Below are 17954 nucleotides of genomic sequence, written 5' to 3'. Positions count from 1 at the left end.
CACCCCTGACCTATCTGTAGTCCCTGAGCACACACCGAAGACCAGATGTAGCTACCGGATGATGAATCATGGTTTCAAACGAGTTTCTCTCTTGTTACTTTTTAAAATTTCTCTTTTATAAATTAATATTTTATTGTTGGATCATCCTCTTTCCTCTGGGGCTCTGCTTGGGGCCACTCTGATCCTCTGTCTCTTTATCACCAGCCAAGGAGAGGGGCTTTCCTGAGAGACAGAAAGGGAGACCTAAGTCAGCCTGGGCCTGGAGGCTGAGAAAGAAGTTAAGGCAGAAGGGCACAGGCTTTGGGCACAAAAAATGAGGGTGGGGGGCGGTTCTCACGGGTGGGGCAGAGCTGCAAGGCCTCTTTGAAGTACTTGGGAAGAAGGAAGCCATCAGCATTCCCTGGAGTCAGGATCACCCCATTGGCAGAGCGGAAGAAAGGTATTCCATCTGCTGACAGAGGTAGAGATGTGACTCATGCCCTCCGTGAAGGCCTAGGGCAGTCCCTGCTGTGTCCAGACTCACCTGCCAGGGCCCGGGGTCCATTGATGAACACAGCTATTTCACAGTTTGGCCGTATGCCTGCAGAGACAACTGAGGCTGGAGCCTGGGGCACCTGAGAGGCAGTCAGCAAACCTGGGCAGGCTGGGATCCTGGGCTGGGAGGCAGGGGGTGCTGCTCCATGCAGGGCATAGGGGGACCTCAGACAAGGGAGGCTCTGACCTTTGGAAGGGACTTGGGAGGGCACTGTGGATGGGAGTAGCTGGCAGGGAGGTACTGACCACTTATGACACCAGGGTCCCCAGGCAGTCCTGGGGCCAGGTGGATGTGCGTCCTTCCCCGGCAGGACAAGCCCTGTAGCAGGATGGATGGCCAGTGCTTCCAAAATGTACCATGGACTAGCATCAGGGGCAGGGCCTGCGGCGTCTCCAGAGGCATCAGCTCCAACTCAGGTACCTGGTTGAACGGGCAGCAGTGAGACCTCCTTCATATAGGCAGGGGTCCCATCTGGCTCTCCCACTTGTCCCCTCACCTCCCACCTGCAGAGAGTGTCCCTGATTGGCTCGGATGAGAGGGCCTGTACTGGGATCCCCCGGCTGCAGGGCAAACCGCTGCTTCCCATTGGTGTCCACCACACGCTGCACATCTTCAGCTGAGAAGCTGCGGAACTGGGGCAGCTGCAGGAGGGCACCCACAGGCACGAAGCCATCTGTGGGCAGACAGGGTGTTCAGAAGACAACTTTGCTGTGGCCTGGGCCAGGGTTAACAGGGAGAGCCACGGGCAACTGGAACAACAAAGCCTCAGCTTGGGGATCACATGGCATTCATCTTTGTGACCTTTAGAAAGTCTCTCCTTTCTGGGCCTCAGTGTTTTCAACTTATGTGGAAAACGGACCCGCCTCATGAAGGGCACAAAGATAAAGTGTTTAGCACAGCACCTGGCCTAGACCGGACACTCAATAACATCAGATGCCAATACCCACCAGTGCACACCATTGGGATAAGTGTTATGGAGCCACTTGGCTAGAGGGGGCATCACCAGGCCTGGCCCAGACAGAGGCTCCTCTCCCAGTCTGCCATGGACATGATACAGGGCTCTGGGCCTAGGTCTTCTCTGTGCATGGGGAGCATGTGCCCTTTGTGCCTTCCTCACGGGGCAGTGGTGGAAACCATGGGGGAGAGGTCACAGACAGGCTCACATTGCTCCCCGGGTGCAAACCACTTCCCACCCAGTCTCTAAGACCCTCACTTACCGGTCCCCATAGGAAGTCCCAGCTTCAAGGCCCCATGTCGCAGGGCATAGGACAGAGCCTTGGACAGCTGCACATCTCGGTCCTGAAAAAGCCCAGAGATGGCCATGGTCTCCATGGTGACCCTATCCTGCTGTCCACACCAAACCTGAGACTGACAGCCAAGGGAGACCAGAGGGAAGAGTCCTAGTGATCTCCCCAAATAATATTACCTTCAGCCCTCCACCCCCACCCCACCAATCTTTCCCGGGAAGCCTGGGCTCAGAGTCCCCCTCCCCCGTCCTCCCACCATAGGGGTGGGAGGGGTGAGGAGGGACACACCTGTTCCCGGGGTCTGTGAGCCCTTCTGCCCCTGGGCCCTGCTGCTTCCTGCCTCCCTTCTCCAGAGGAGTTCATGGCCAAGACCTGTGGGGAGCACTACCGTGTGGGGACTCCTTTAAGGACCATCCCATGTTCCCACCTTGCCTAGAAAGCCACAAAGCCTCAGGATGAGAGAGCCGGGAGGCGGATACACAGCTAACTAAATTCGCTCCCCACCCCCACATCCCTGGTGCAGATAGGGAGACTAAGGCCCAGCTGGCAACACTTGCCCAAGGTCACACTGTCAGCCACGGAGCCCAGGAAAGCCGAGCTCCTGCGCTCCAGGCTCGCCGGTGTGATGCGCAAGGCCCGCCCAGGCGCGCAGCAAGACTGGGCGGAAGCGTCAGGGGCGGGACCCACGAGCAGGCTCACCGACCCAGCCGGGCCAATGAGAAGCCGCGGAAGGAGGGGGCGGGCACTTCCGCTTCGGGAATGGGGCGGAGCCTGCGGGACGGGGCCGGCGAGCGGCAGTGCCTGCTGGAGGCGGGAGCTTCCGGACCCTGGGAGGGGGTTCCCAGCGCGTACGAGTTGGAGGCAGGACCCCTGGGTGTGGGGCACATGGGCATTTGGGGGTGGAACCCGGGATCTCTGGGATTTCTAGCAACAGGAGTCCCGGGTACCCAGCGGGACTCGGGGCTCTTGCGGGTATGATAGGACACGCTACTGCCCAAAGAGTGGTCAGGGGGATGTAGAAGGCTTGAGGGTACCCTCAGAAGATCTGTGACAGAGGGAGCCAGCTGCTCGCCCAGGGGTGACTGTGGCCCCCCTGGCTGACAGGCCTGGCTGTGTCCTCCCCCAGAGCTGCCCTGTCCAGACCATGGACCCTGAGGTGTCCCTGCTGCTGCAGTGCCCTCCGGGGGGGCTGCCCCAGGAGCAGGTACAGGCCGAGCTGAGCCCAGCCTACGACCGTCGCCCACTACCAGGTGGGGACAAGGCCATCACTGCCATCTGGGAGACCCGGCTACAGGCCCAACCCTGGCTCTTCAACGCCCCCAAGTTCCGCCTGCACTCAGCCACCCTGGTGCCCATTGGCTCTCAGAAGCCACAGCTGCTCCTGCGCCTGGGCCTTACTTCCTACAGAGACTTCCTGGGCACCAACTGGGCCAGCTCAGCTGCCTGGCTGCGACAGCAGGGGGCCACTGATTGGGGTGACAGGCAAGCCTATCTAGCAGACCCACTGGGGGTAGGCGCTGCACTGGCCACTGCGGATGACTTCCTTGTCTTCCTGCGCCGCTCTCGGCAGGTGGCTGAGGCCCCTGGGCTGGTGGACGTGCCTGGTGGGCACCCTGAGCCTCAGGTGAGGTGCCGGGCTGGGGACAAAGGCACAAAGACCCAGACAGCTCAGGGAGCTTTGTCTCTCAGCCCTCCCAGCTGTGGTTTCCTCATCCCTTAAGGGGAAAATTGGCCTGGTGTTTCTCTGAAAGTTTGTTCAGGGCAGCCCTGCAGCCTCCCCACTGACCCCTGCCCCAGGCCCGTGGGAAGCTAGGAAACACAGGGTGGGGGATGGGAGATGGGGGGGGAGGTGGGCGGAGGAAGAAGATATCCCATCCCACCCCCAATGCCCCATGTGACCCCTTCCTAGCTGGACCTCTGGTTGTTCACTTGGAAAAGAAAGGCCTGGGTTAGGGTATCACCAAGATTTACACCATGCCCATGCCACGTCCTCAGAGCCAGCAAGTATGGGGGAACGCAAGGCAGGAGAAGGTGGGGAGCAGGGGCTGAGCCTGACCTCTTGCAGGCCCTGTGCCCTGGTGACAGCCCCCAGCACAAGGACTTCCCTGGGGAATTGGTGGTACGTGAACTCTTCTCCAGTGTCCTGCGGGAGATCTGTGATGAGGTGAGTGAGAGTGACCTAGACAGAGTTGTGGGCATGAAGGGAGGGAATAGAACTTGCCAGAATTCCACAGGTCTGGGCTGGCAGGAGGGTCTGCAGGCATCTGGCTGGCATTACGGAAGAGCTTGGCTTTGCAGCTAGGCACACTAGGAAGGGAATTCTAGCCCTCAATGCCCTATGCCTCAGATTCTTCGTCTATACAATGGAGACAATCATAAATGTCTTGCCTGTTCCCCAAGTTTGTTGAAAAAGGAGTAAAAGTCCCAGTTACTAAACTGACTTTACTTGGGCGACCCTGGGTAACTTGTTCAATCTCTCCAGTTTCAACTTTCTCATCTGCAAAATGAATATTTCTAAGATCTGACATTCTGTGGTGCTGGGCGCTTGACCTACAACTGTAAAATGTGGCCAGGCATGGTGGCTTACACCTGTAATCCTAGCACTCTGGGAGGCCAAGGCGGATTGCTAAGGTCAGGAGTTTGAGACCAGCCTGAGCAAGAGCGAGACCCCCGACTCTACTAAAAATTGAAAGAAATGATCTGGACAACTAAAAATATATATAGAAAAAAATCAGCCGGGCATGTTGGCACATGCCTGTGGTTCCCAACTACTCGGGAGGCTGAGGCAGAAGGATTGCATAAGCCCAGGAGTTTGAGGTTGCTGTGAGCTAGGCTGACGCCAGGGCACTCTAGCCAGGGCAAAAGAGCAAGACTCTGTCTCAAAAAAAAAAAAAAAAAACTGTAAAATGATGTACAAGGTCAACAGGCTATTTTCCATTGAGAGGGTCAGAGATGTGGGCAGTGGGCACTGACAAGTGGGACCCTCTGGCCCAGGTGAACCTGCCACTGCTCACCCTGAGCCAGCCCCTGCTGTTGGGCATCGCACGCAATGAGACCAGTGCCGGCCGAGCCAGTGCCGAGTTCTACGTCCAGTGAGTGGGCTCTGGGGCACGTGATCCTGCGTCTTGGGGAGGTGGGTGGCTGAGGCAGCTGGGGCTCCACAGGGTCCCTACAGGGGCTGGTCACCCATCAAGCCCCCCTCATGTTCTTGTCCAGGTGCAGCCTGACTTCTGAGCAGGTGAGGAAGCACTACCTGAGCGGGGGACCCGAGGCCCATGAGTCTACAGGAATCCTCTTTGTGGAGACACAGGTGCGGGGAGGCAAACTGCATCTTGCTTGGACGCCAGGGTTGGGCTCCACAAAGAGTCCTGGTGATGCATGTTTTGGGGGAGGAAGTGGCTGAGTTGGACAGGGGACTCCCCAGTCTCTCATAGTTTCCTCCAGAGTCACAGATTTGCCCTCAGCCCAAGGGAAAGGTCCAGGCCTGTTCAGCCACTCAGCATGTCTCCCTAGGGATAGTGCAGTGCAGAGGGCTCTGAGAATCAGGAATTCTGTGTATCCACAGGAAATGTGATAAAGGCTGGATCTCTGGGTCTCATTGTCTACCCACAGAATGTGCAGAGATTGCAGGAGACTGAGATGTGGGCTGAGCTCTGCCCCTCCGCCAAAGGCGCTATCCTCCTCTACAACTGGTCCACGGAGGTCCAACCTGAGTGGCCCTAGGGTCCCCAGCCCTACCACTAATGCTCTGAAGACAATAAAAGACTTTATTCTTTGATTCTGTTGGCATCTGCTATTTCGTGAGACAGAGGGAGTGCTGGGAGAGCCCTAGGTGTGTAAGACAGACAGGACAAGTGACATGAACTCCCCCCCCCACACACACACAGGGCGCTGTGGCTCACGCCTGTAATCCTAGCACTTTGGAGGCTGGAGGATCCCTTGAGCCCAGGAGCTGGAGACCAGCTTGAGAAACATAGCGAGATCCTGTCTCTACAAAAAAAATGAAAAACAAAAATTAGGGCGTGATGAAACAAGCCTGTAGTCCCAGCCACTCAGGAGGCTGCGGAAGGGCGATCGCTTGAGCCTGGGAGTTGGAGGTTGCAGTGAACTATGAGGACGCCACTGCACCCCAACTTGGGAAGGCTGTTGCCAGGCTCCAGTACCACTATGGGGTGGAAGCACCTCTGTGAAATGGGCCTCGCTGCAGAGCGGAGCAACAGCCACGTCCAATGAACGGAGGGATGGCAGCTGGGCCGACAGTCTCCCTGACGGCTAGGCTATGTTCGGCCGCTTCCCAGGTGGGCGCCCGCGCAGGTCCGCAAGGCCGCAGGCCTCGACTTCGGTGGGTGGGTCTGAGGCGTCAAAAGCCAATAGCCGCACGGGGGCGGGGGTCGCAGCGCATTCCCGCCCATTGGGCGTGGCCATGGCGCCTAAGCCAATGAGGGTGCGGAGGCGGGGCCTGGCTAGGCGCCGGAAATGGCGTCCATGAGCGCGACGGGGGCGGGGCTTAGTTGTGGCTCCTCCTTCGCCCGTCCCCAGCCTCCCTAGGCTGGTATGGGGGTCGCAGCGTCCTGGACCGGTTGTTCAGATACCGAGGCCAGTGCGGGGAAGGGCCCCAGTCGCCCCAGTCAGAGGCGGGGGCGAGTCCAGGACACGAGGGTCTGCTCCTGAGCAAGAGGGCCGCCCCGGGCCTGCTTCAATCTTCCTTCGCAAGAAAACGGAGCCAAGCCCCTTCCCTCTGCCCTCGGGGTACCTGAAGTCTGGCCCCACCCTGGTCCCAATGCACTCGTGGTGGCCTCCTTTCTCCAGCTGCCCGCCCACCACCATGCCACCCCTGCTGCCCCTGCGCCTATGCCGTCTGTGGCCCCGCAACCCTCCCACTCGGCTCCTCGGAGAGGCCGCCGGGCAGCGGTGAGTTGGGCTGCGGGGAGCGGGCCCAGTGGTTCAGTGGTTTCTGTTGCGGACTCCCCTATATACTGAGACCGTTGTGGTCTCTACTCTGTGTCCGGTGCCTTACAGCCTTGTCTCAGGTAACCTTCACCTTAACTGCTGAGGACACTGAGAATCAGAGGTAAAGAGACCACCCCCAAGATCATACAGCGATTTAAGTGGCAGATCAGGAATTTGAGCCCAGGTCAAACGCAATGCTCTTTCCACAACTCTAGTGGTTGTCAAGCATCACTGTGCGTAACTCACGTGGGGGGGAGCGGGGGGGGGGGTACAAAAATGCAGTTTCCTGGGCCTTGCTCTGGAGATTCTGAACTAGAGGAATGAGGCGGGTGGGGCTCAGGAATCTGTTTTTTTGAACAAGTTTTTCAGGTGTTTCTGATGCTAGGGATCTGAGGACTACACTTTGAGAGGGACTGATCTGCACTATGCCTGAAACACTGCAAAAGACAGGAGCTATCTGCAGATCTGTCCTGGGACCTGTCTTAGCCCTCAGCTTCTGGTGGCTAAATTGAAGGGTGTGGTCCAAGGAGGCTGGGAGGGGCAGGGCAGGGATATCCTCTGGGTTCCCTCAGCCCCTACAGGTTTGGGACTCTCTCCACAGGTCCAGCCCCAGTAATTATTATGAACTGCTGGGGGTGCATCCTGGTGCCAGCACTGAAGAAGTTAAACGAGCTTTTTTCACCAAGTCCAAAGAGGTACCAGTGCCCCTAAGATGGATAGAGGGGAAGAGGAAATATGAGCCCAAGTTCCCAGGAGTAGACTTGTGACTCTGGCTGGTGCCACATCCCTTCATCCTGCGTAGGGAGTGGGAGGCACTCAAGGGGCAGGGGTCTGGCCAGGTGGGAGGAAAGGCTGGGGGCAGGAGCCAGGGGTCCTGTCTGCTGGGCTGGGCTTGGTTTTCTTGACCTGCCTGCTCTTGAGGACTCTGGGCCAGGGCATATGATGAGAGCAGGGGGCTGACAGGTGAGGAGGGGGCAAAGGTCTGTGCTTTCTGATCTCTGGCCTTCTGGAGGGGTGGGCAGGCCTGAGAGTGAGAGTCACTGGCCAGGCAGGGCCTCTGGGAATGATTGGAGCCCTTATTGGTGGACGGGTCCTGGGAAAGGGAGATAAGGGGAGTCCTGCTCTACCCCAGCTGCACCCTGACCGGGACCCTGGGAACCCGACCCTCCACAGCCGCTTTGTGGAGCTGAGCGAGGCATACCATGTGCTCAGCCATGAGCAGAGCCGCCGCAGCTATGACCACCAGCTCTGCTCAGCCAGCCCCCCGAAGTCTCGAGGAAACACAGCCCACCCCAAGTCTGCCCACCAAACACACAGGTACAGTAGTCCTGCCCCCAGCTTGTTCCCAGCCCCAGGTCTCCTGAGGAGGCTTATCCCCACACCATCCCTTCCTCTGCCTCCTAGCAGCTCCTGGGCAGCCCCCAACGCACAATACTGGGCCCAGTTTCATGGCGTGAGGCCGCAGGGGCCTGAATCGAGGCAGCAGCAACATAAACTCAACCAACGAGTGGTGGGGTATTGTCTCCTGTTCATGCTGGCAGGCATGGGCCTGCATTATGTCGCCTTCAGGTGTATCCCTGTCCTCCCTTGGGGTGATGGGCCTAGGGCAGGAGGGTGGGTGAATCCCAGTTTGGTCCGCCATCCATCCACAGCACTCTATGGCCTGCACTCTTGTGTTTCTCAGGCTAAAACCTGCATGAAATCAGTCTCTGGAGCCTCCCATTACTCGGCAAAGGCAGCACCGCATGAAGGGCTAATGTTGTCATTTTCAGTTTTTCATCATTTGAATGTAAATCTTTGCTGCTGGCTGCCAGAGAAGGCTGCAGCCAACCAAAATCATGTACAAGAAGCAAATGTGTTGGAACTGGGCCTCTCTAGCAACCGTCCTCATTCATTTGGCAGTCTCCCCACCACTCTCTCACCCCATCCGTGAAGTGGATTTTCTACAGCAAAGATACCTAAAGGCCAGTGCCCACCGCTAGCAGCTGCCTAGTTCAGAGATAGAGTTAGATGTAGGTACAACCCTTTCTAGTCTCCTGGGAGGAGCACTGCCATGTTCACAGCTGCTGTCACCACCTTCGGCAGGACAGCCAGGGACTTGGGGTGCCACTGGGCCCTGGACAAGCCAGGCCACTCTGTGTCCCCACCTATCCCAGGCAGGGTTGGGCTGAGGTCCCCACAGATGTAAAGCTGTGAGACCCTAGAGTGGGGTGGGGTGGGATAGGACTTGAGGGACAGGAGGGACTGGAGTCCCAGGGTTAACTGTGACCCCCTTGCAGGAAGTTGGAACAGATACACCGTAGCTTTATGGATGAGAAGGATCGGATCATCACAGCCATCTACAATGACACTCGGGCTCAGGCAAGGTCTGTCCCTGCTCCATTCTGGCCCCTGCTCCCTGTCCGGGCACCACCCTCTGGGATCCCTGTCCCAACCTCCCAGGGTCTCTCTCCTCCAGGGCCAACAGAGCCAGGCTCCAGAAGGAGCAACTGCAGAAGCAGCCGCCACCACCCGGGCCTCTCCAAGGCCCTGGGATTGTGACCCCGGGCACCAGCCCCTGAGGAGCTCACCTGGGTGGGGCCTGCTCTGTGCTCCTTCCTTGCTTCCTTCCCAGGACTCCCCACTCCCCAAAACGAGTGCAATAAAGTGATTTTCAGAGCTCATGTCCGGCTCCCTCCTTCAGGCCCAGCGCCCCTCGCTCTGGCCTCGCCTTGGGGCTGCGCCCCGACCTCCGGGTTCTTGCAGCGGCGACCTGGGAGCCCGGCCCCCTGGGCGGTGCGTCCCCTTTCCCCCGCAGTGACGGGAGGGGGGTGTGTGGAGGGGCGGGCCCCGCCGGCGGCCTCGCCCCCCCTCCGCCGCCCCGCCCCCGCCCCACGGCCCGGTGGGGAGCGCGTGTCTGGGTCACATGAGCCGTCCGCCCGCCAGCCCGGGCCCGGCCCCCCGCCGTCCCCGCCGTCCCCGCCGCCCCCGCTGCCGCCCGCCGCCACCGGCCGCCCGCCCGCCTGGCTCCTCCGGCCGCCGCCGCTGCGCTGCGCTGCGCTGCCTGCGCCCAGGGCTCGGGAGGGGGCCGCGGAGGAGCCGCCCCCCGCGCCCGGCCCCCGCCCGCCGCGCCCGGGCCCGTGCCATGGGGCTCTGGCTGCCGCCGCCCCCCGCGCCGCCGGGCTAGGGCGATGCCGGCGGCCCCGGCGCGCTGCCCTTGCGGGCACCATGAGGCCCCTGCTCCGCCGCCTGCTGCTCGCCGCGCTCCTGCAGCTGGCCCCCGCCCAGGTACGTGAGTCCCGACATCCCGCCCTCCCGCGGTGCCCTCTCTCAAGGTTGGCGGAAATAGGGAGGCGTTGAGCGCCGTCGGCATAGGGGATCCGCGGGGTCTGGCCTCCAATGCAAGTACCTCGGGGGCCCGGCCCCGGCATCCCCTGGGAGGTGCCCCTCCCCGCCGGCCCGCCAGCCCAGCTCCGGGGCCACTCCTCCGCCCCACCCCGTCCTCTGGGCGCCGCCAGGGGCGGAGCTGCCTCAGTGCCCGCAGGACCTGGTTCGGCGCCCATTGTGCCCTCTCCTGACCTGCAGCCCCCAGAACAAGCTGGGCCCCGAGGCTTGGAGATTTGATACCGCCAGCAGAGCACGTCTGTCGGGTCTTGGGCCAGGGCAGGTCTCAGGTGCCCGGGAGAGGACTGGTAAAGCTAGAGCAGTGGCCCAGGAACAGAGCAATCTGGAAAGATGTCAGAGAGGTGGTGAAGCCTCCCGATATGAGGGCAGAGCCCTGGGGACAGCGACAGGGCTAGCCCCTCCTGGAGTGCACCTTGGGTTCAGGTCTCTTCTCTCCCACAGGCCCCTCTCTCCCAGCCTGATGCCCCTGGCCACCAGAAGAAAGGTAATGGTTACACAGTAACTTGGCACTAGTCAGCACTAAGAGGGTTTGCCACGTGCCCCGATTCCAGGCTCCTTGTTCCATCATCTTGTGTAAATACAACTCTCCCATAAGAGGAAACTATTATTCTGCCCATTTTACAGAGGAGGAAATTGAGGCAGTGGGGCTACTGGGTTCTGGATAAACAGGACAGGGGAAGCCAGGTTGGGAGGGTGGAAGGGAGATGCAGGAGGGCTTAGTGGAGGGGCCTGGGGAGGACAGCTGCTGGGAGCAGCTGCGGGAGACCCAGTGTGGACTTAACCCTTTCCCATCTGCCCCTAGTGGTATCATGGATAGACGTGTATGCTCGTGCTACCTGTCAGCCACGGGAGGTGGTGGTGCCCCTGACTGTGGAACTTATGGGCACTGTGGCCAAACAACTGGTGCCCAGCTGTGTGACTGTGCAGCGCTGCGGTGGCTGCTGCCCTGACGATGGCCTGGAGTGTGTGCCCACTGGGCAGCACCAGGTCCGGATGCAGGTACTGGGGCAGGTGGAGCCACAGGCTGGGATGCATGTTGGCACTCTGGGGGCTGGGCCAGCCCAGAGACTGAGGCACAGGAGGCTGAGGGGTCAGTGGCCAGGGTCCTGGCTGTTGGGTAAGCTTCTCTTCCTCCAGCCTTGGAGCGTCCTCTTTCTCTCTCTCTCTCTCCCTCACTCTCTTTCTCCTCATTCTCCTGAGCACAGATCCTCATGATCCGGTACCCGAGCAGTCAGCTGGGGGAGATGTCCCTGGAAGAACACAGCCAATGTGAATGCAGGTGCCAGCCAGGCCCAACTTCTGAGCTCGCAGAGTCCAAGCCTGGGGGGTGTCGGGTATGGTGGTTCACTGCAGTGGGGACCAGGTTTTTAAGAATAGAGCCAGGGGGTAGGCCTCAGCTCTGGGGCAAGAGAGTAGGATGCTTGGATTTCCTGATCCTCCTCCCCTTTGTCGCTGTCTGTCTCTTATTTTTCAGACCAAAAAAAAAAGACAGTGCTGTGAAGCCAGACAGGTGAGTCTCTCGACTCCAGCTGAGGAGGGAACAGGGGGTGTACGAGTGAGTCAGGAAGTTGTTGTCCCCTCCCCTCCTCCTCCTCCTCTCACCTGTCTCTTTCCCTTTTTCTTCTGCTCCCCAAGTCTGTGTGCTCTGCCATGACCCCAGCTCCTGGAAGACTCTTCTTTCCCACCCCAGACATGTTGCTTCTCCTCCTAGGGCTGCCACTCCCCACCACCGTCCCCAGCCCCGTTCTGTTCCGGGCTGGGACCCTGTCCCCGGAGCACCCTCCCCAGCTGACATCACCCATCCCACTCCAGCCCCAGGCCCCTCTGCCCACGCTGCACCCAGCGCCGCCAGCGCCCTGACCCCCGGACCTGCCGCTGCCGCTGCCGACGCCGCAGCTACCTCCGTTGCCAGGGGCGGGGCTTAGAGCTCAACCCAGACACCTGCAGGTGAGCAGTCTACGGGATGGCATTTGTTTGGGAAGGCATGAATCATTTGTTTGGGAAGGCATGAAGGCCCTGTCCTGGAGCACGTCCAGGGTGAGCCTGCCGGTGGGAGGAGGGCCAGAGAAGAGGAAGCTGTTGAATGTGTTGGACAAATATTTACCAAGCGTCTGCTGGCACTGGGCTCAGCAGGAACAAGGCTCACATTCTAACACAGAGTTGGACAAGAAGGGAGGTGGTGCCAGCAGAGGATGTCCAGGACTGTGGGGAGGGGCATCTGACCTCATCTTTGAGAGGTCAGAGATCTCTGGAGGAAGTGACATCTGCCTGGAATAGAACAGAGGGAGACAGCTTTTCCAATTTGCAAAGGAAATGTCTACCCCTGTGGTAGACATTTGCTCTACCTTATGAGCTCTGAGAGGTGAGGGGGCATAGTGGAACCCTTGTCTGTGGTGCTTCTTGCTACCCCTGCATCCCGTGGTGAGGCCAGGCCAGTGGGGGCTTCCTAGGAGCATCAGGAGAGAACGGGGCTCACAGAGCTAAGGAGGGAGTAAAGCAAGAGAAACCGGGCCTAGCTCCAACCAGCACGAACAGACTCCTTCCTCTCCTCAGGTGCCGGAAGCTGCGAAGGTGACACATTGCTTTTTAGACTCAGCGGGGCCACCTGCCTCATACGCCACACCCCAGTGGGGGAAGAGAGGGGAGCCTGGTGAGAATAGTCCAGCCCCCAAGATCTCAGCCCAGGCAGAAGCTGCTCCAGGACCTGGGCCTTTCAGAGGGCTCCCCTGCCATCCCTTGTCTCCCCGAGGCTGTCATCTAACAGGGTAGGCAGAGTTGGAGGAGGAGACTTGGAGGCAGCAAGAGGGCTCATATCCCAGCTTAGGGGAGAATGGGGTACTGTCTCAGTTTTTAACCATTCTGTACAAGTGAACAGCTTACAACTAGCTCCTCCCTCCCCTCACTAAGAAGACCTCAAACCTCTGCAAATAACGGGATTTGGGCTTTGGTACAAGAACTGTGACCCCCCCCCAACCCTGATAAAAGACATGAAAGGAGATGTCCCTGCCTGTGTCATTATTTGTCACTGTCCAGGCTGGCTGGTTTGGGCATCACCACCTTCGAGACCCAGAGCTCGTCTTAATCCCTCATGCAGATAGAGGAAGTGAGGCCCAAGGCCCAACGCAGAGCCCAGGCATCCAGAATCCTGGACTCATCAGTCTCATGCTGTTTTTGCTGGGCACTGGGGGCAGGGAGGGCCCAGGCAATGCAGGGGGCCTGTGCCTGCTCATCACAAGGGTTCCTTGCTGGAAGGGGACGGCCTCCTAGGCCAGTGCACTTGACGTGGGACTCATATAAGCTGGGTGACCTTGGTTGTCATTGCCCCTGTCTCTCTGAGCCTTTTTCCACATGTGCACATGGAGGGAACACATGACTGCTGTGGTTGGGGACCTTGGGCTCCAGAGAAATTTAAGATTTTCTTCACGTAATGAAAAAAACACCTGTTTTCCCTGCTGGGCAGCACTTTCAGTGTTTGCTGCTTTTTGCTCCCGATAGCTTAACTCTAAAGCCACACACCTCAGTCCTACCTCCCAAGGGGAAGCACCAAGCGTCTGTGGCCAACAGGCTTGGTTTGGGAGACAGGGTTCCCTCATCCCAGCCCAACAGTCTACCTTGCATTCACCTCCTTCACGCTGTCCCCTCTTCAGCTGCTGCTTGAGACCTCTGGCTTGTCCCACCCAGCCCAAGCTCAGTGTCCACCATTCTCCCTGCAGCCTAGTGCCCAGGGGTGAATGTTGACGTGGTGGAGAGGCCAACCTTGGCACCAATGCTTTGCCCCGCTGAGGCAGGACATTCAGGGGTAGAGCTAACTCAACACCGCCACCCTACTGAAGGCTTTCTCTGAGGTGTTGGGTTGGAGGGAGCAGGTTAAACCCCAAGAGACAGTTCCTGACAGTATTAGTACTTTCCAGTCATTTTCTCAGCCATGATGTCACTGATCGCACCCTGGGCCAATTAGAGTGAGGCAGATGACAGCAATGCCAGACATGCACAGTGCTTCATGTGCACCCCCTTGCTTCCTCAATTCTGAGGCCAGTACCCTGTCTTCCTTTTCCAATTGAGGAAACAGAGTCATAAGGGATACCTGGCCTGGGGATCTGTAGCCAGTCTCCTTAACCCTCAGCGTAGGCTTAGCTGCCTCTCAACTGCAGGTTCATTATTTCAGCTGACAGATGTTTCGTGGGAGCTGGCGGGCCAGAAAATAGTCCGGCGAGGGGATGGGCGGAGGCAGACCATTCCAGTCCTGCTGCGCAGTCGCAGGTGGAGGTAGGCCTGGCTGCCAGGGAGGGCAGCGAGCAGGAGCATCCGCTGTAGGCCAGGGCCAGGCGCTGCACATCGTCTCGGTCCTACACGGGCCCTGTGGGGTGGGTGTTACCAAACCCGTGTTGGACACCAAATTCTACCAAGGTGATACAGCCAATTAGTGGCAAACCTGGAATTCAAACCTAGGATTCTCCGTGAAGCCGAGGATCTTCCCACAGCGAGTCACTGAGGGCTGTGGGCTATGAGGAGGCCAGGGGCCAGCCAGAGAGCCGTGGGAGAGGCTGGGGGCGACAGAAAATGCCGCCTCGAGACCACCTCCGGTAATCCACGCCCATCTGACCTTAATGTCATTTCGGCCGGAAGTACCTTCGGCCTTTTCGGACGACACCGCTACACACTGCCTCTCCGCCGGAAGTGACGCAGGTCACGTGGCGGCACGGAAGGCGGAGCTAGGGAAGAAGCCGCGCCAGCGGGCGTGCAGCACTGGGTTTTGCACGGTCCAATGAGGGAGGGCGGCGTGGCCCGGCCTGGTAGCGACGAGGACGCGCCTGCGCAGAGGCGGCAGCACGACCGGGGCTGACTCCGGGGGCGCGGCGAGGAGGTGAGAGGGGGCCACAGCCCGGGCTAGGGGGACCCGGGGTGCAAGAGGGCAGGCTGGATCAGACCGGGCAGAAGCGGGCCGGGGCTCCGAGTGTCAACGAGAGTTAGGTGACGAGCAAATTGGCGGTGGGGGTCGGAGCTGTCCGGAGATGCCGCAGGGGGAGGGTTCTCACGTCGCACGGGGCGGAGCCCTGGGACTCGGGGCGGGACGAGGAACAGAGACGGGTGGGCCTGCCGAGCCGGTGCCAGTGGAAGGCGGAGCCCGGCGGCTGGGGGCGGGGCTAGAAGGGTTGAGGGGCGGTGCCTGGCTCGAGAAGGAGGAGCTGGAGCCTGTGGAAGGCGGAGTCTCGGGTTTGGCGACAGAAGGGGACGGAGCGCAGGCGCTGGGGGCGGGCCCTCAGCCGGTGAGTGGCGTGGCTACGGTTCCGGAAGAGGGGTCTAGCTCAGTCGGGGGCGGGGCCGCAGGGCCTGGGGCGGAACCACGCGCAGTAAAGGGCGGGGCCAAGGAGCCGAGCGAAGAACTAAGCCCAAGTAATGGCCCCGGGCGTCCACGCGGGGGCGGCCTCCGTGGTGGTCGGGCCTGGGGACGCGGTAGGCCAAGAACTCCTCCCGGAGAGGTGGTATGGGTGGAGCGGGCTCGGCGACCGGCAGACACAGGGCCAGTCTGGGTGCCCCGGAGACCCCCGAGGGCTCAGAGCTGGGGCGGCGCCCCGGGCGGAGGCACAGGGCCGGGCTGGGGGGTACCTCCAGAGGACCGGGGCTCTTCGGAGCCACCCAGCGGGGATGTGTGGGTGCCTCGGGGCCGACCCCCTGCAGCGGCCGCAGAGGTGTGGGTGTCCTGGGCCGGGGGCAGCTGGGTGTGGCGTGAGTGGGGCCGCCCAGTCGGGGCAACTGCTGCGCAGTCAGATAGGGTCTGGACTTTGCGTAAAGGAACGGGTGGGAACTGAAGAGGGGAGGTGGGAACCGGGAGGGAGGGAAGGTCTGGGGGTGAGTGAAGGGGCGGGACCCTGGCTGCTGTGGCCTCCCCTGACCCCCTACCCCCGCTGCTGGGGTCCTCGGCCAAGCCCCCTTCTCTCTGGACTGGTAAGTGTGGCCGTGGAGCCCAGGGGAGAGGGCGGTGACCCGGGAAGAGGGAATCCCCAGGGGCAGGCAAGGTACGGTGGGGTGGAATCCTGGAACCTGCCCACGTTCCATGCCTTCCCTGCCCTCCTCCCGGTCAGTCGGTCCGTCGGGGTCTGTGCCTGCAGAGACATGAGGCTGAGCTGGGTCCTGACAGTACTGTCCATCTGCCTGAGTGCCCTGGCCACGGCTACAGGGGCAGAAGGCAAACGGAAACTGCAGATTGGGGTCAAGAAACGGGTGGACCACTGTCCCATCAAATCTAGAAAAGGGGATGTTCTACACATGCACTACACGGTGAGTGATGGGGGTGGAGCTTTGGGAAGTGGGTGGGGCTCCTGGGGACCAGAAAGGACTTGCAAGTCTGGTTCCTCCACCAACCAGGTGGGTGACCTTGGGCCATTCCCCTCTCCTCTAAGCCAGTTTCCATGCTTCCACCTTGCCTTTCACTGTCTACTCTCCAGGTGGGCATCAGCAGGCAGTGACAATATGCTTTGAGCTGTCCAAGGCTCTGTCCCCTTCAAGGACTATGACCACCAGTGCATCGGGGCCAGCTTGATGGGGAGAGCAACTGAGGGGGATTGGGGTGGTCCTCTGCTCCTCACTGGCCTTCCCATGGTCCCACAGGGGAAGCTGGAAGATGGGACGGAGTTTGACAGCAGCCTGCCCCAGAACCAGCCCTTTGTCTTCTCCCTTGGCACAGGCCAGGTCATCAAGGGCTGGGACCAGGGGCTGCTGGGGTGAGTCTGGGGCCGGGGTGGGGTGGGAGGGGTGTGCATGGCCATGGTCCAGGAGGTGAGCTGTGGGAGGCAAGCCCCAGAGGCAGGGCAGGGAGCCTGGGTGCTCCCACTTGCTGAGCACGTGTTATCCTGCAGGATGTGTGAGGGGGAAAAGCGGAAGCTGGTGATCCCATCAGAGCTGGGTAAGAGTCCTTGCCTGAGGTGTGTAGGGGCTGCGGTGTGATTGGGAAGGGTGAAGGACTGCTTCAGCCTCTCATTGGCCTCCACCCCACCCATTTATCACAATACCTGTGTCTTCCAAGTCTGACGATGCCAGTGAGGACAGGGCAAGACCCTTGGGGTACTCGGCTGTAGTGCCCACCCTCTGCCCTGTACCAGGCCTTTGGCATCACCTTCCCATATCCATGACACCTCCGTTTCTGGCCTTCTTGCTGAGGGGGACAGAAGCGTGGCTGCCTATAGAACACACTCCCCCGGCCCCCCTGCTTTGCCTGAGCTGGACGGGGGCCTGGCCATAGCTGACTGTTTCTTCATGTATCTTCAACAGGGTATGGAGAGCGGGGAGCTCCCCCAAAGATTCCAGGTAATATTATACCTTCTTGCCCCCCACCTCCCGCAGCCATCCCATCTCCCTGTGGCCCTGGTTCCCATTCTGACTTCACTTTTCCCCCACAGGTGGTGCAACGCTGGTGTTCGAGGTGGAGCTGCTCAAAATCGAGCGACGTTCAGAACTGTAGCCAGACTGGGGAGGGGCAAGAGGGGAGAGGCCCCCATCAGGGACCAGACTGTTCAAAAAAACAAAAAACTCTTAAAAGCCCAAGGAATGAGCCTGTGTGTGTTTGTGGGCCCTGAGACTCAGACCGGCGCTCCTGCTTTCCCTCTTCCTTGGCACACCCCTCAGCCCCTTCTCCTTTCCTGACTGCAGAGCCTTGGGGGTCTAGGCTCAATGGCATGGTGGCCCTTGTCCTGAGAGGAGTGTTCCTGCCTGCCAATAGCAACACTGTTCTCCCATCCCCCACAGCTCCCCAGCCTCTTCCAGCTCCTGGTCTGGGAGCCAGCACTGGGCTATCGCCATGACTACGTGGCCCTCAGGAAGGCCTGCGGTCACCTGGGGAG

General features: G+C 60.1%; 6 protein-coding genes across 24 annotated transcripts; 5 read left to right on the top strand and 1 right to left on the bottom strand.

Annotated features, from left to right (window-relative positions):
- Positions 1-52: 52 nt before the first annotated feature.
- Positions 53-2403, bottom strand: TRPT1 (tRNA phosphotransferase 1). 2 transcript variants are annotated; one of them, XM_069470278.1, is made up of 8 exons: positions 2340-2403; positions 2071-2154; positions 1753-1834; positions 1039-1208; positions 781-955; positions 524-580; positions 338-448; positions 53-222 (listed from the first exon to the last, which is right to left on the bottom strand). In XM_069470278.1, the coding sequence occupies exons 2-8, from the start codon at positions 2143-2145 to the stop codon at positions 131-133; spliced, it is 762 nt and encodes a 253-aa protein (XP_069326379.1). In that variant the 5' UTR covers positions 2146-2154; positions 2340-2403; the 3' UTR covers positions 53-130. The 2 variants fall into 2 exon arrangements, with proteins under 2 accessions (XP_069326379.1, XP_069326380.1); XM_069470279.1 differs by lacking the exon at positions 2071-2154.
- A 170-nt stretch (positions 2404-2573) lies between these two features.
- NUDT22 (nudix hydrolase 22) lies at positions 2574-5549 on the top strand. 3 transcript variants are annotated; one of them, XM_069470272.1, is made up of 6 exons: positions 2574-2643; positions 2909-3406; positions 3848-3946; positions 4777-4874; positions 4999-5092; positions 5395-5549. In XM_069470272.1, exons 2-6 carry the CDS (start codon positions 2927-2929, stop codon positions 5503-5505), a joined length of 882 nt encoding a protein of 293 aa, XP_069326373.1. In that variant the 5' UTR covers positions 2574-2643; positions 2909-2926; the 3' UTR covers positions 5506-5549. The 3 variants fall into 3 exon arrangements, with proteins under 3 accessions (XP_069326373.1, XP_069326371.1, XP_069326372.1); XM_069470270.1 differs by having other exon boundaries at positions 2581-2630; XM_069470271.1 differs by having other exon boundaries at positions 2581-2630; positions 5348-5460.
- Positions 5550-6311: 762 nt separating this feature from the next.
- Positions 6312-9474, top strand: DNAJC4 (DnaJ heat shock protein family (Hsp40) member C4). 5 transcript variants are annotated; one of them, XM_069470269.1, is made up of 6 exons: positions 6312-6693; positions 7334-7427; positions 7865-8049; positions 8137-8247; positions 9012-9098; positions 9191-9473. In XM_069470269.1, exons 1-6 carry the CDS (start codon positions 6563-6565, stop codon positions 9291-9293), a joined length of 711 nt encoding a protein of 236 aa, XP_069326370.1. In that variant the 5' UTR covers positions 6312-6562; the 3' UTR covers positions 9294-9473. The 5 variants fall into 5 exon arrangements, with proteins under 5 accessions (XP_069326370.1, XP_069326369.1, XP_069326368.1 ...); XM_069470268.1 differs by having other exon boundaries at positions 8140-8301; positions 9191-9472; XM_069470267.1 differs by having other exon boundaries at positions 8137-8301; positions 9191-9472.
- A 209-nt stretch (positions 9475-9683) lies between these two features.
- Positions 9684-13575, top strand: VEGFB (vascular endothelial growth factor B). Of its 4 annotated transcripts, none has more exons than XM_069470261.1 (7): positions 9684-9999; positions 10558-10600; positions 10919-11115; positions 11322-11395; positions 11591-11626; positions 11929-12063; positions 12670-13575. In XM_069470261.1, exons 1-7 carry the CDS (start codon positions 9940-9942, stop codon positions 12689-12691), a joined length of 567 nt encoding a protein of 188 aa, XP_069326362.1. In that variant the 5' UTR covers positions 9684-9939; the 3' UTR covers positions 12692-13575. The 4 variants fall into 4 exon arrangements, with proteins under 4 accessions (XP_069326362.1, XP_069326361.1, XP_069326364.1 ...); XM_069470260.1 differs by having other exon boundaries at positions 11828-12063; XM_069470263.1 differs by lacking the exon at positions 12670-13575 and having other exon boundaries at positions 9830-9999; positions 11322-11450; positions 11929-12034.
- A 1326-nt stretch (positions 13576-14901) lies between these two features.
- Positions 14902-17652, top strand: FKBP2 (FKBP prolyl isomerase 2). 9 transcript variants are annotated; one of them, XM_069470252.1, is made up of 6 exons: positions 14902-14980; positions 16227-16395; positions 16726-16838; positions 16974-17020; positions 17386-17421; positions 17514-17652. In XM_069470252.1, the coding sequence occupies exons 2-6, from the start codon at positions 16231-16233 to the stop codon at positions 17573-17575; spliced, it is 423 nt and encodes a 140-aa protein (XP_069326353.1). In that variant the 5' UTR covers positions 14902-14980; positions 16227-16230; the 3' UTR covers positions 17576-17652. The 9 variants fall into 9 exon arrangements, with proteins under 9 accessions (XP_069326353.1, XP_069326360.1, XP_069326359.1 ...); XM_069470259.1 differs by having other exon boundaries at positions 16200-16395; XM_069470258.1 differs by having other exon boundaries at positions 14943-14980; positions 16256-16395.
- On the top strand, positions 15082-15926 carry LOC138384646 (ESX-1 secretion-associated protein EspB). Its single transcript, XM_069470249.1, has one exon. The coding sequence runs from the start codon at positions 15129-15131 to the stop codon at positions 15924-15926; it is 798 nt and encodes a 265-aa protein (XP_069326350.1). The 5' UTR covers positions 15082-15128.
- Positions 17653-17954: the final 302 nt, after the last annotated feature.

This window comes from Eulemur rufifrons, chromosome 6 (genome assembly GCF_041146395.1).
Source record: "Eulemur rufifrons isolate Redbay chromosome 6, OSU_ERuf_1, whole genome shotgun sequence".
NCBI classification, from domain to species: Eukaryota; Metazoa; Chordata; class Mammalia; order Primates; family Lemuridae; genus Eulemur; species Eulemur rufifrons.
The sequence above is the reverse complement of the archived record's forward strand: the minus strand, read 5'-3'. Positions and strand labels throughout refer to the sequence as shown.

Bases quoted from the DNA above. Each gene is read 5' to 3' on its own strand.
- TRPT1 (XM_069470278.1), bottom strand. From the start codon at position 2,145: ATGAACTCCTCTGGAGAAGGGAGGCAGGAAGCAGCAGGGCCCAGGGGC. The intron at 1,209-1,752 runs GTAAGTGAGGGT...GTCTGCCCACAG, and splicing joins GGGACTTCCTATGGGGACCG to ATGGCTTCGTGCCTGTGGGT. The intron at 223-337 runs GTGAGAACCGCC...TCTGTCTCTCAG, and splicing joins CTTGCAGCTCTGCCCCACCC to GAAAGCCCCTCTCCTTGGCT.
- NUDT22 (XM_069470272.1), top strand. From the start codon at position 2,927: ATGGACCCTGAGGTGTCCCTGCTGCTGCAGTGCCCTCCGGGGGGGCTG. The intron at 3,947-4,776 runs GTGAGTGAGAGT...CCTCTGGCCCAG, and splicing joins TGCGGGAGATCTGTGATGAG to GTGAACCTGCCACTGCTCAC. The intron at 4,875-4,998 runs GTGAGTGGGCTC...GTTCTTGTCCAG, and splicing joins AGTGCCGAGTTCTACGTCCA to GTGCAGCCTGACTTCTGAGC.
- DNAJC4 (XM_069470264.1), top strand. From the start codon at position 6,563: ATGCACTCGTGGTGGCCTCCTTTCTCCAGCTGCCCGCCCACCACCATG. The intron at 7,428-7,864 runs GTACCAGTGCCC...GCTCTACCCCAG, and splicing joins TTTTCACCAAGTCCAAAGAG to CTGCACCCTGACCGGGACCC. The intron at 8,302-9,011 runs GTGTATCCCTGT...ACCCCCTTGCAG, and splicing joins CTGCATTATGTCGCCTTCAG to GAAGTTGGAACAGATACACC.
- VEGFB (XM_069470260.1), top strand. From the start codon at position 9,940: ATGAGGCCCCTGCTCCGCCGCCTGCTGCTCGCCGCGCTCCTGCAGCTG. The intron at 11,116-11,321 runs GTACTGGGGCAG...TCCTGAGCACAG, and splicing joins AGCACCAGGTCCGGATGCAG to ATCCTCATGATCCGGTACCC. The intron at 11,396-11,590 runs GTGCCAGCCAGG...CTTATTTTTCAG, and splicing joins CACAGCCAATGTGAATGCAG to ACCAAAAAAAAAAGACAGTG.
- LOC138384646 (XM_069470249.1), top strand. From the start codon at position 15,129: ATGCCGCAGGGGGAGGGTTCTCACGTCGCACGGGGCGGAGCCCTGGGA.
- FKBP2 (XM_069470252.1), top strand. From the start codon at position 16,231: ATGAGGCTGAGCTGGGTCCTGACAGTACTGTCCATCTGCCTGAGTGCC. The intron at 17,021-17,385 runs GTAAGAGTCCTT...TATCTTCAACAG, and splicing joins GGTGATCCCATCAGAGCTGG to GGTATGGAGAGCGGGGAGCT. The intron at 17,422-17,513 runs GTAATATTATAC...TTTCCCCCACAG, and splicing joins AGCTCCCCCAAAGATTCCAG to GTGGTGCAACGCTGGTGTTC.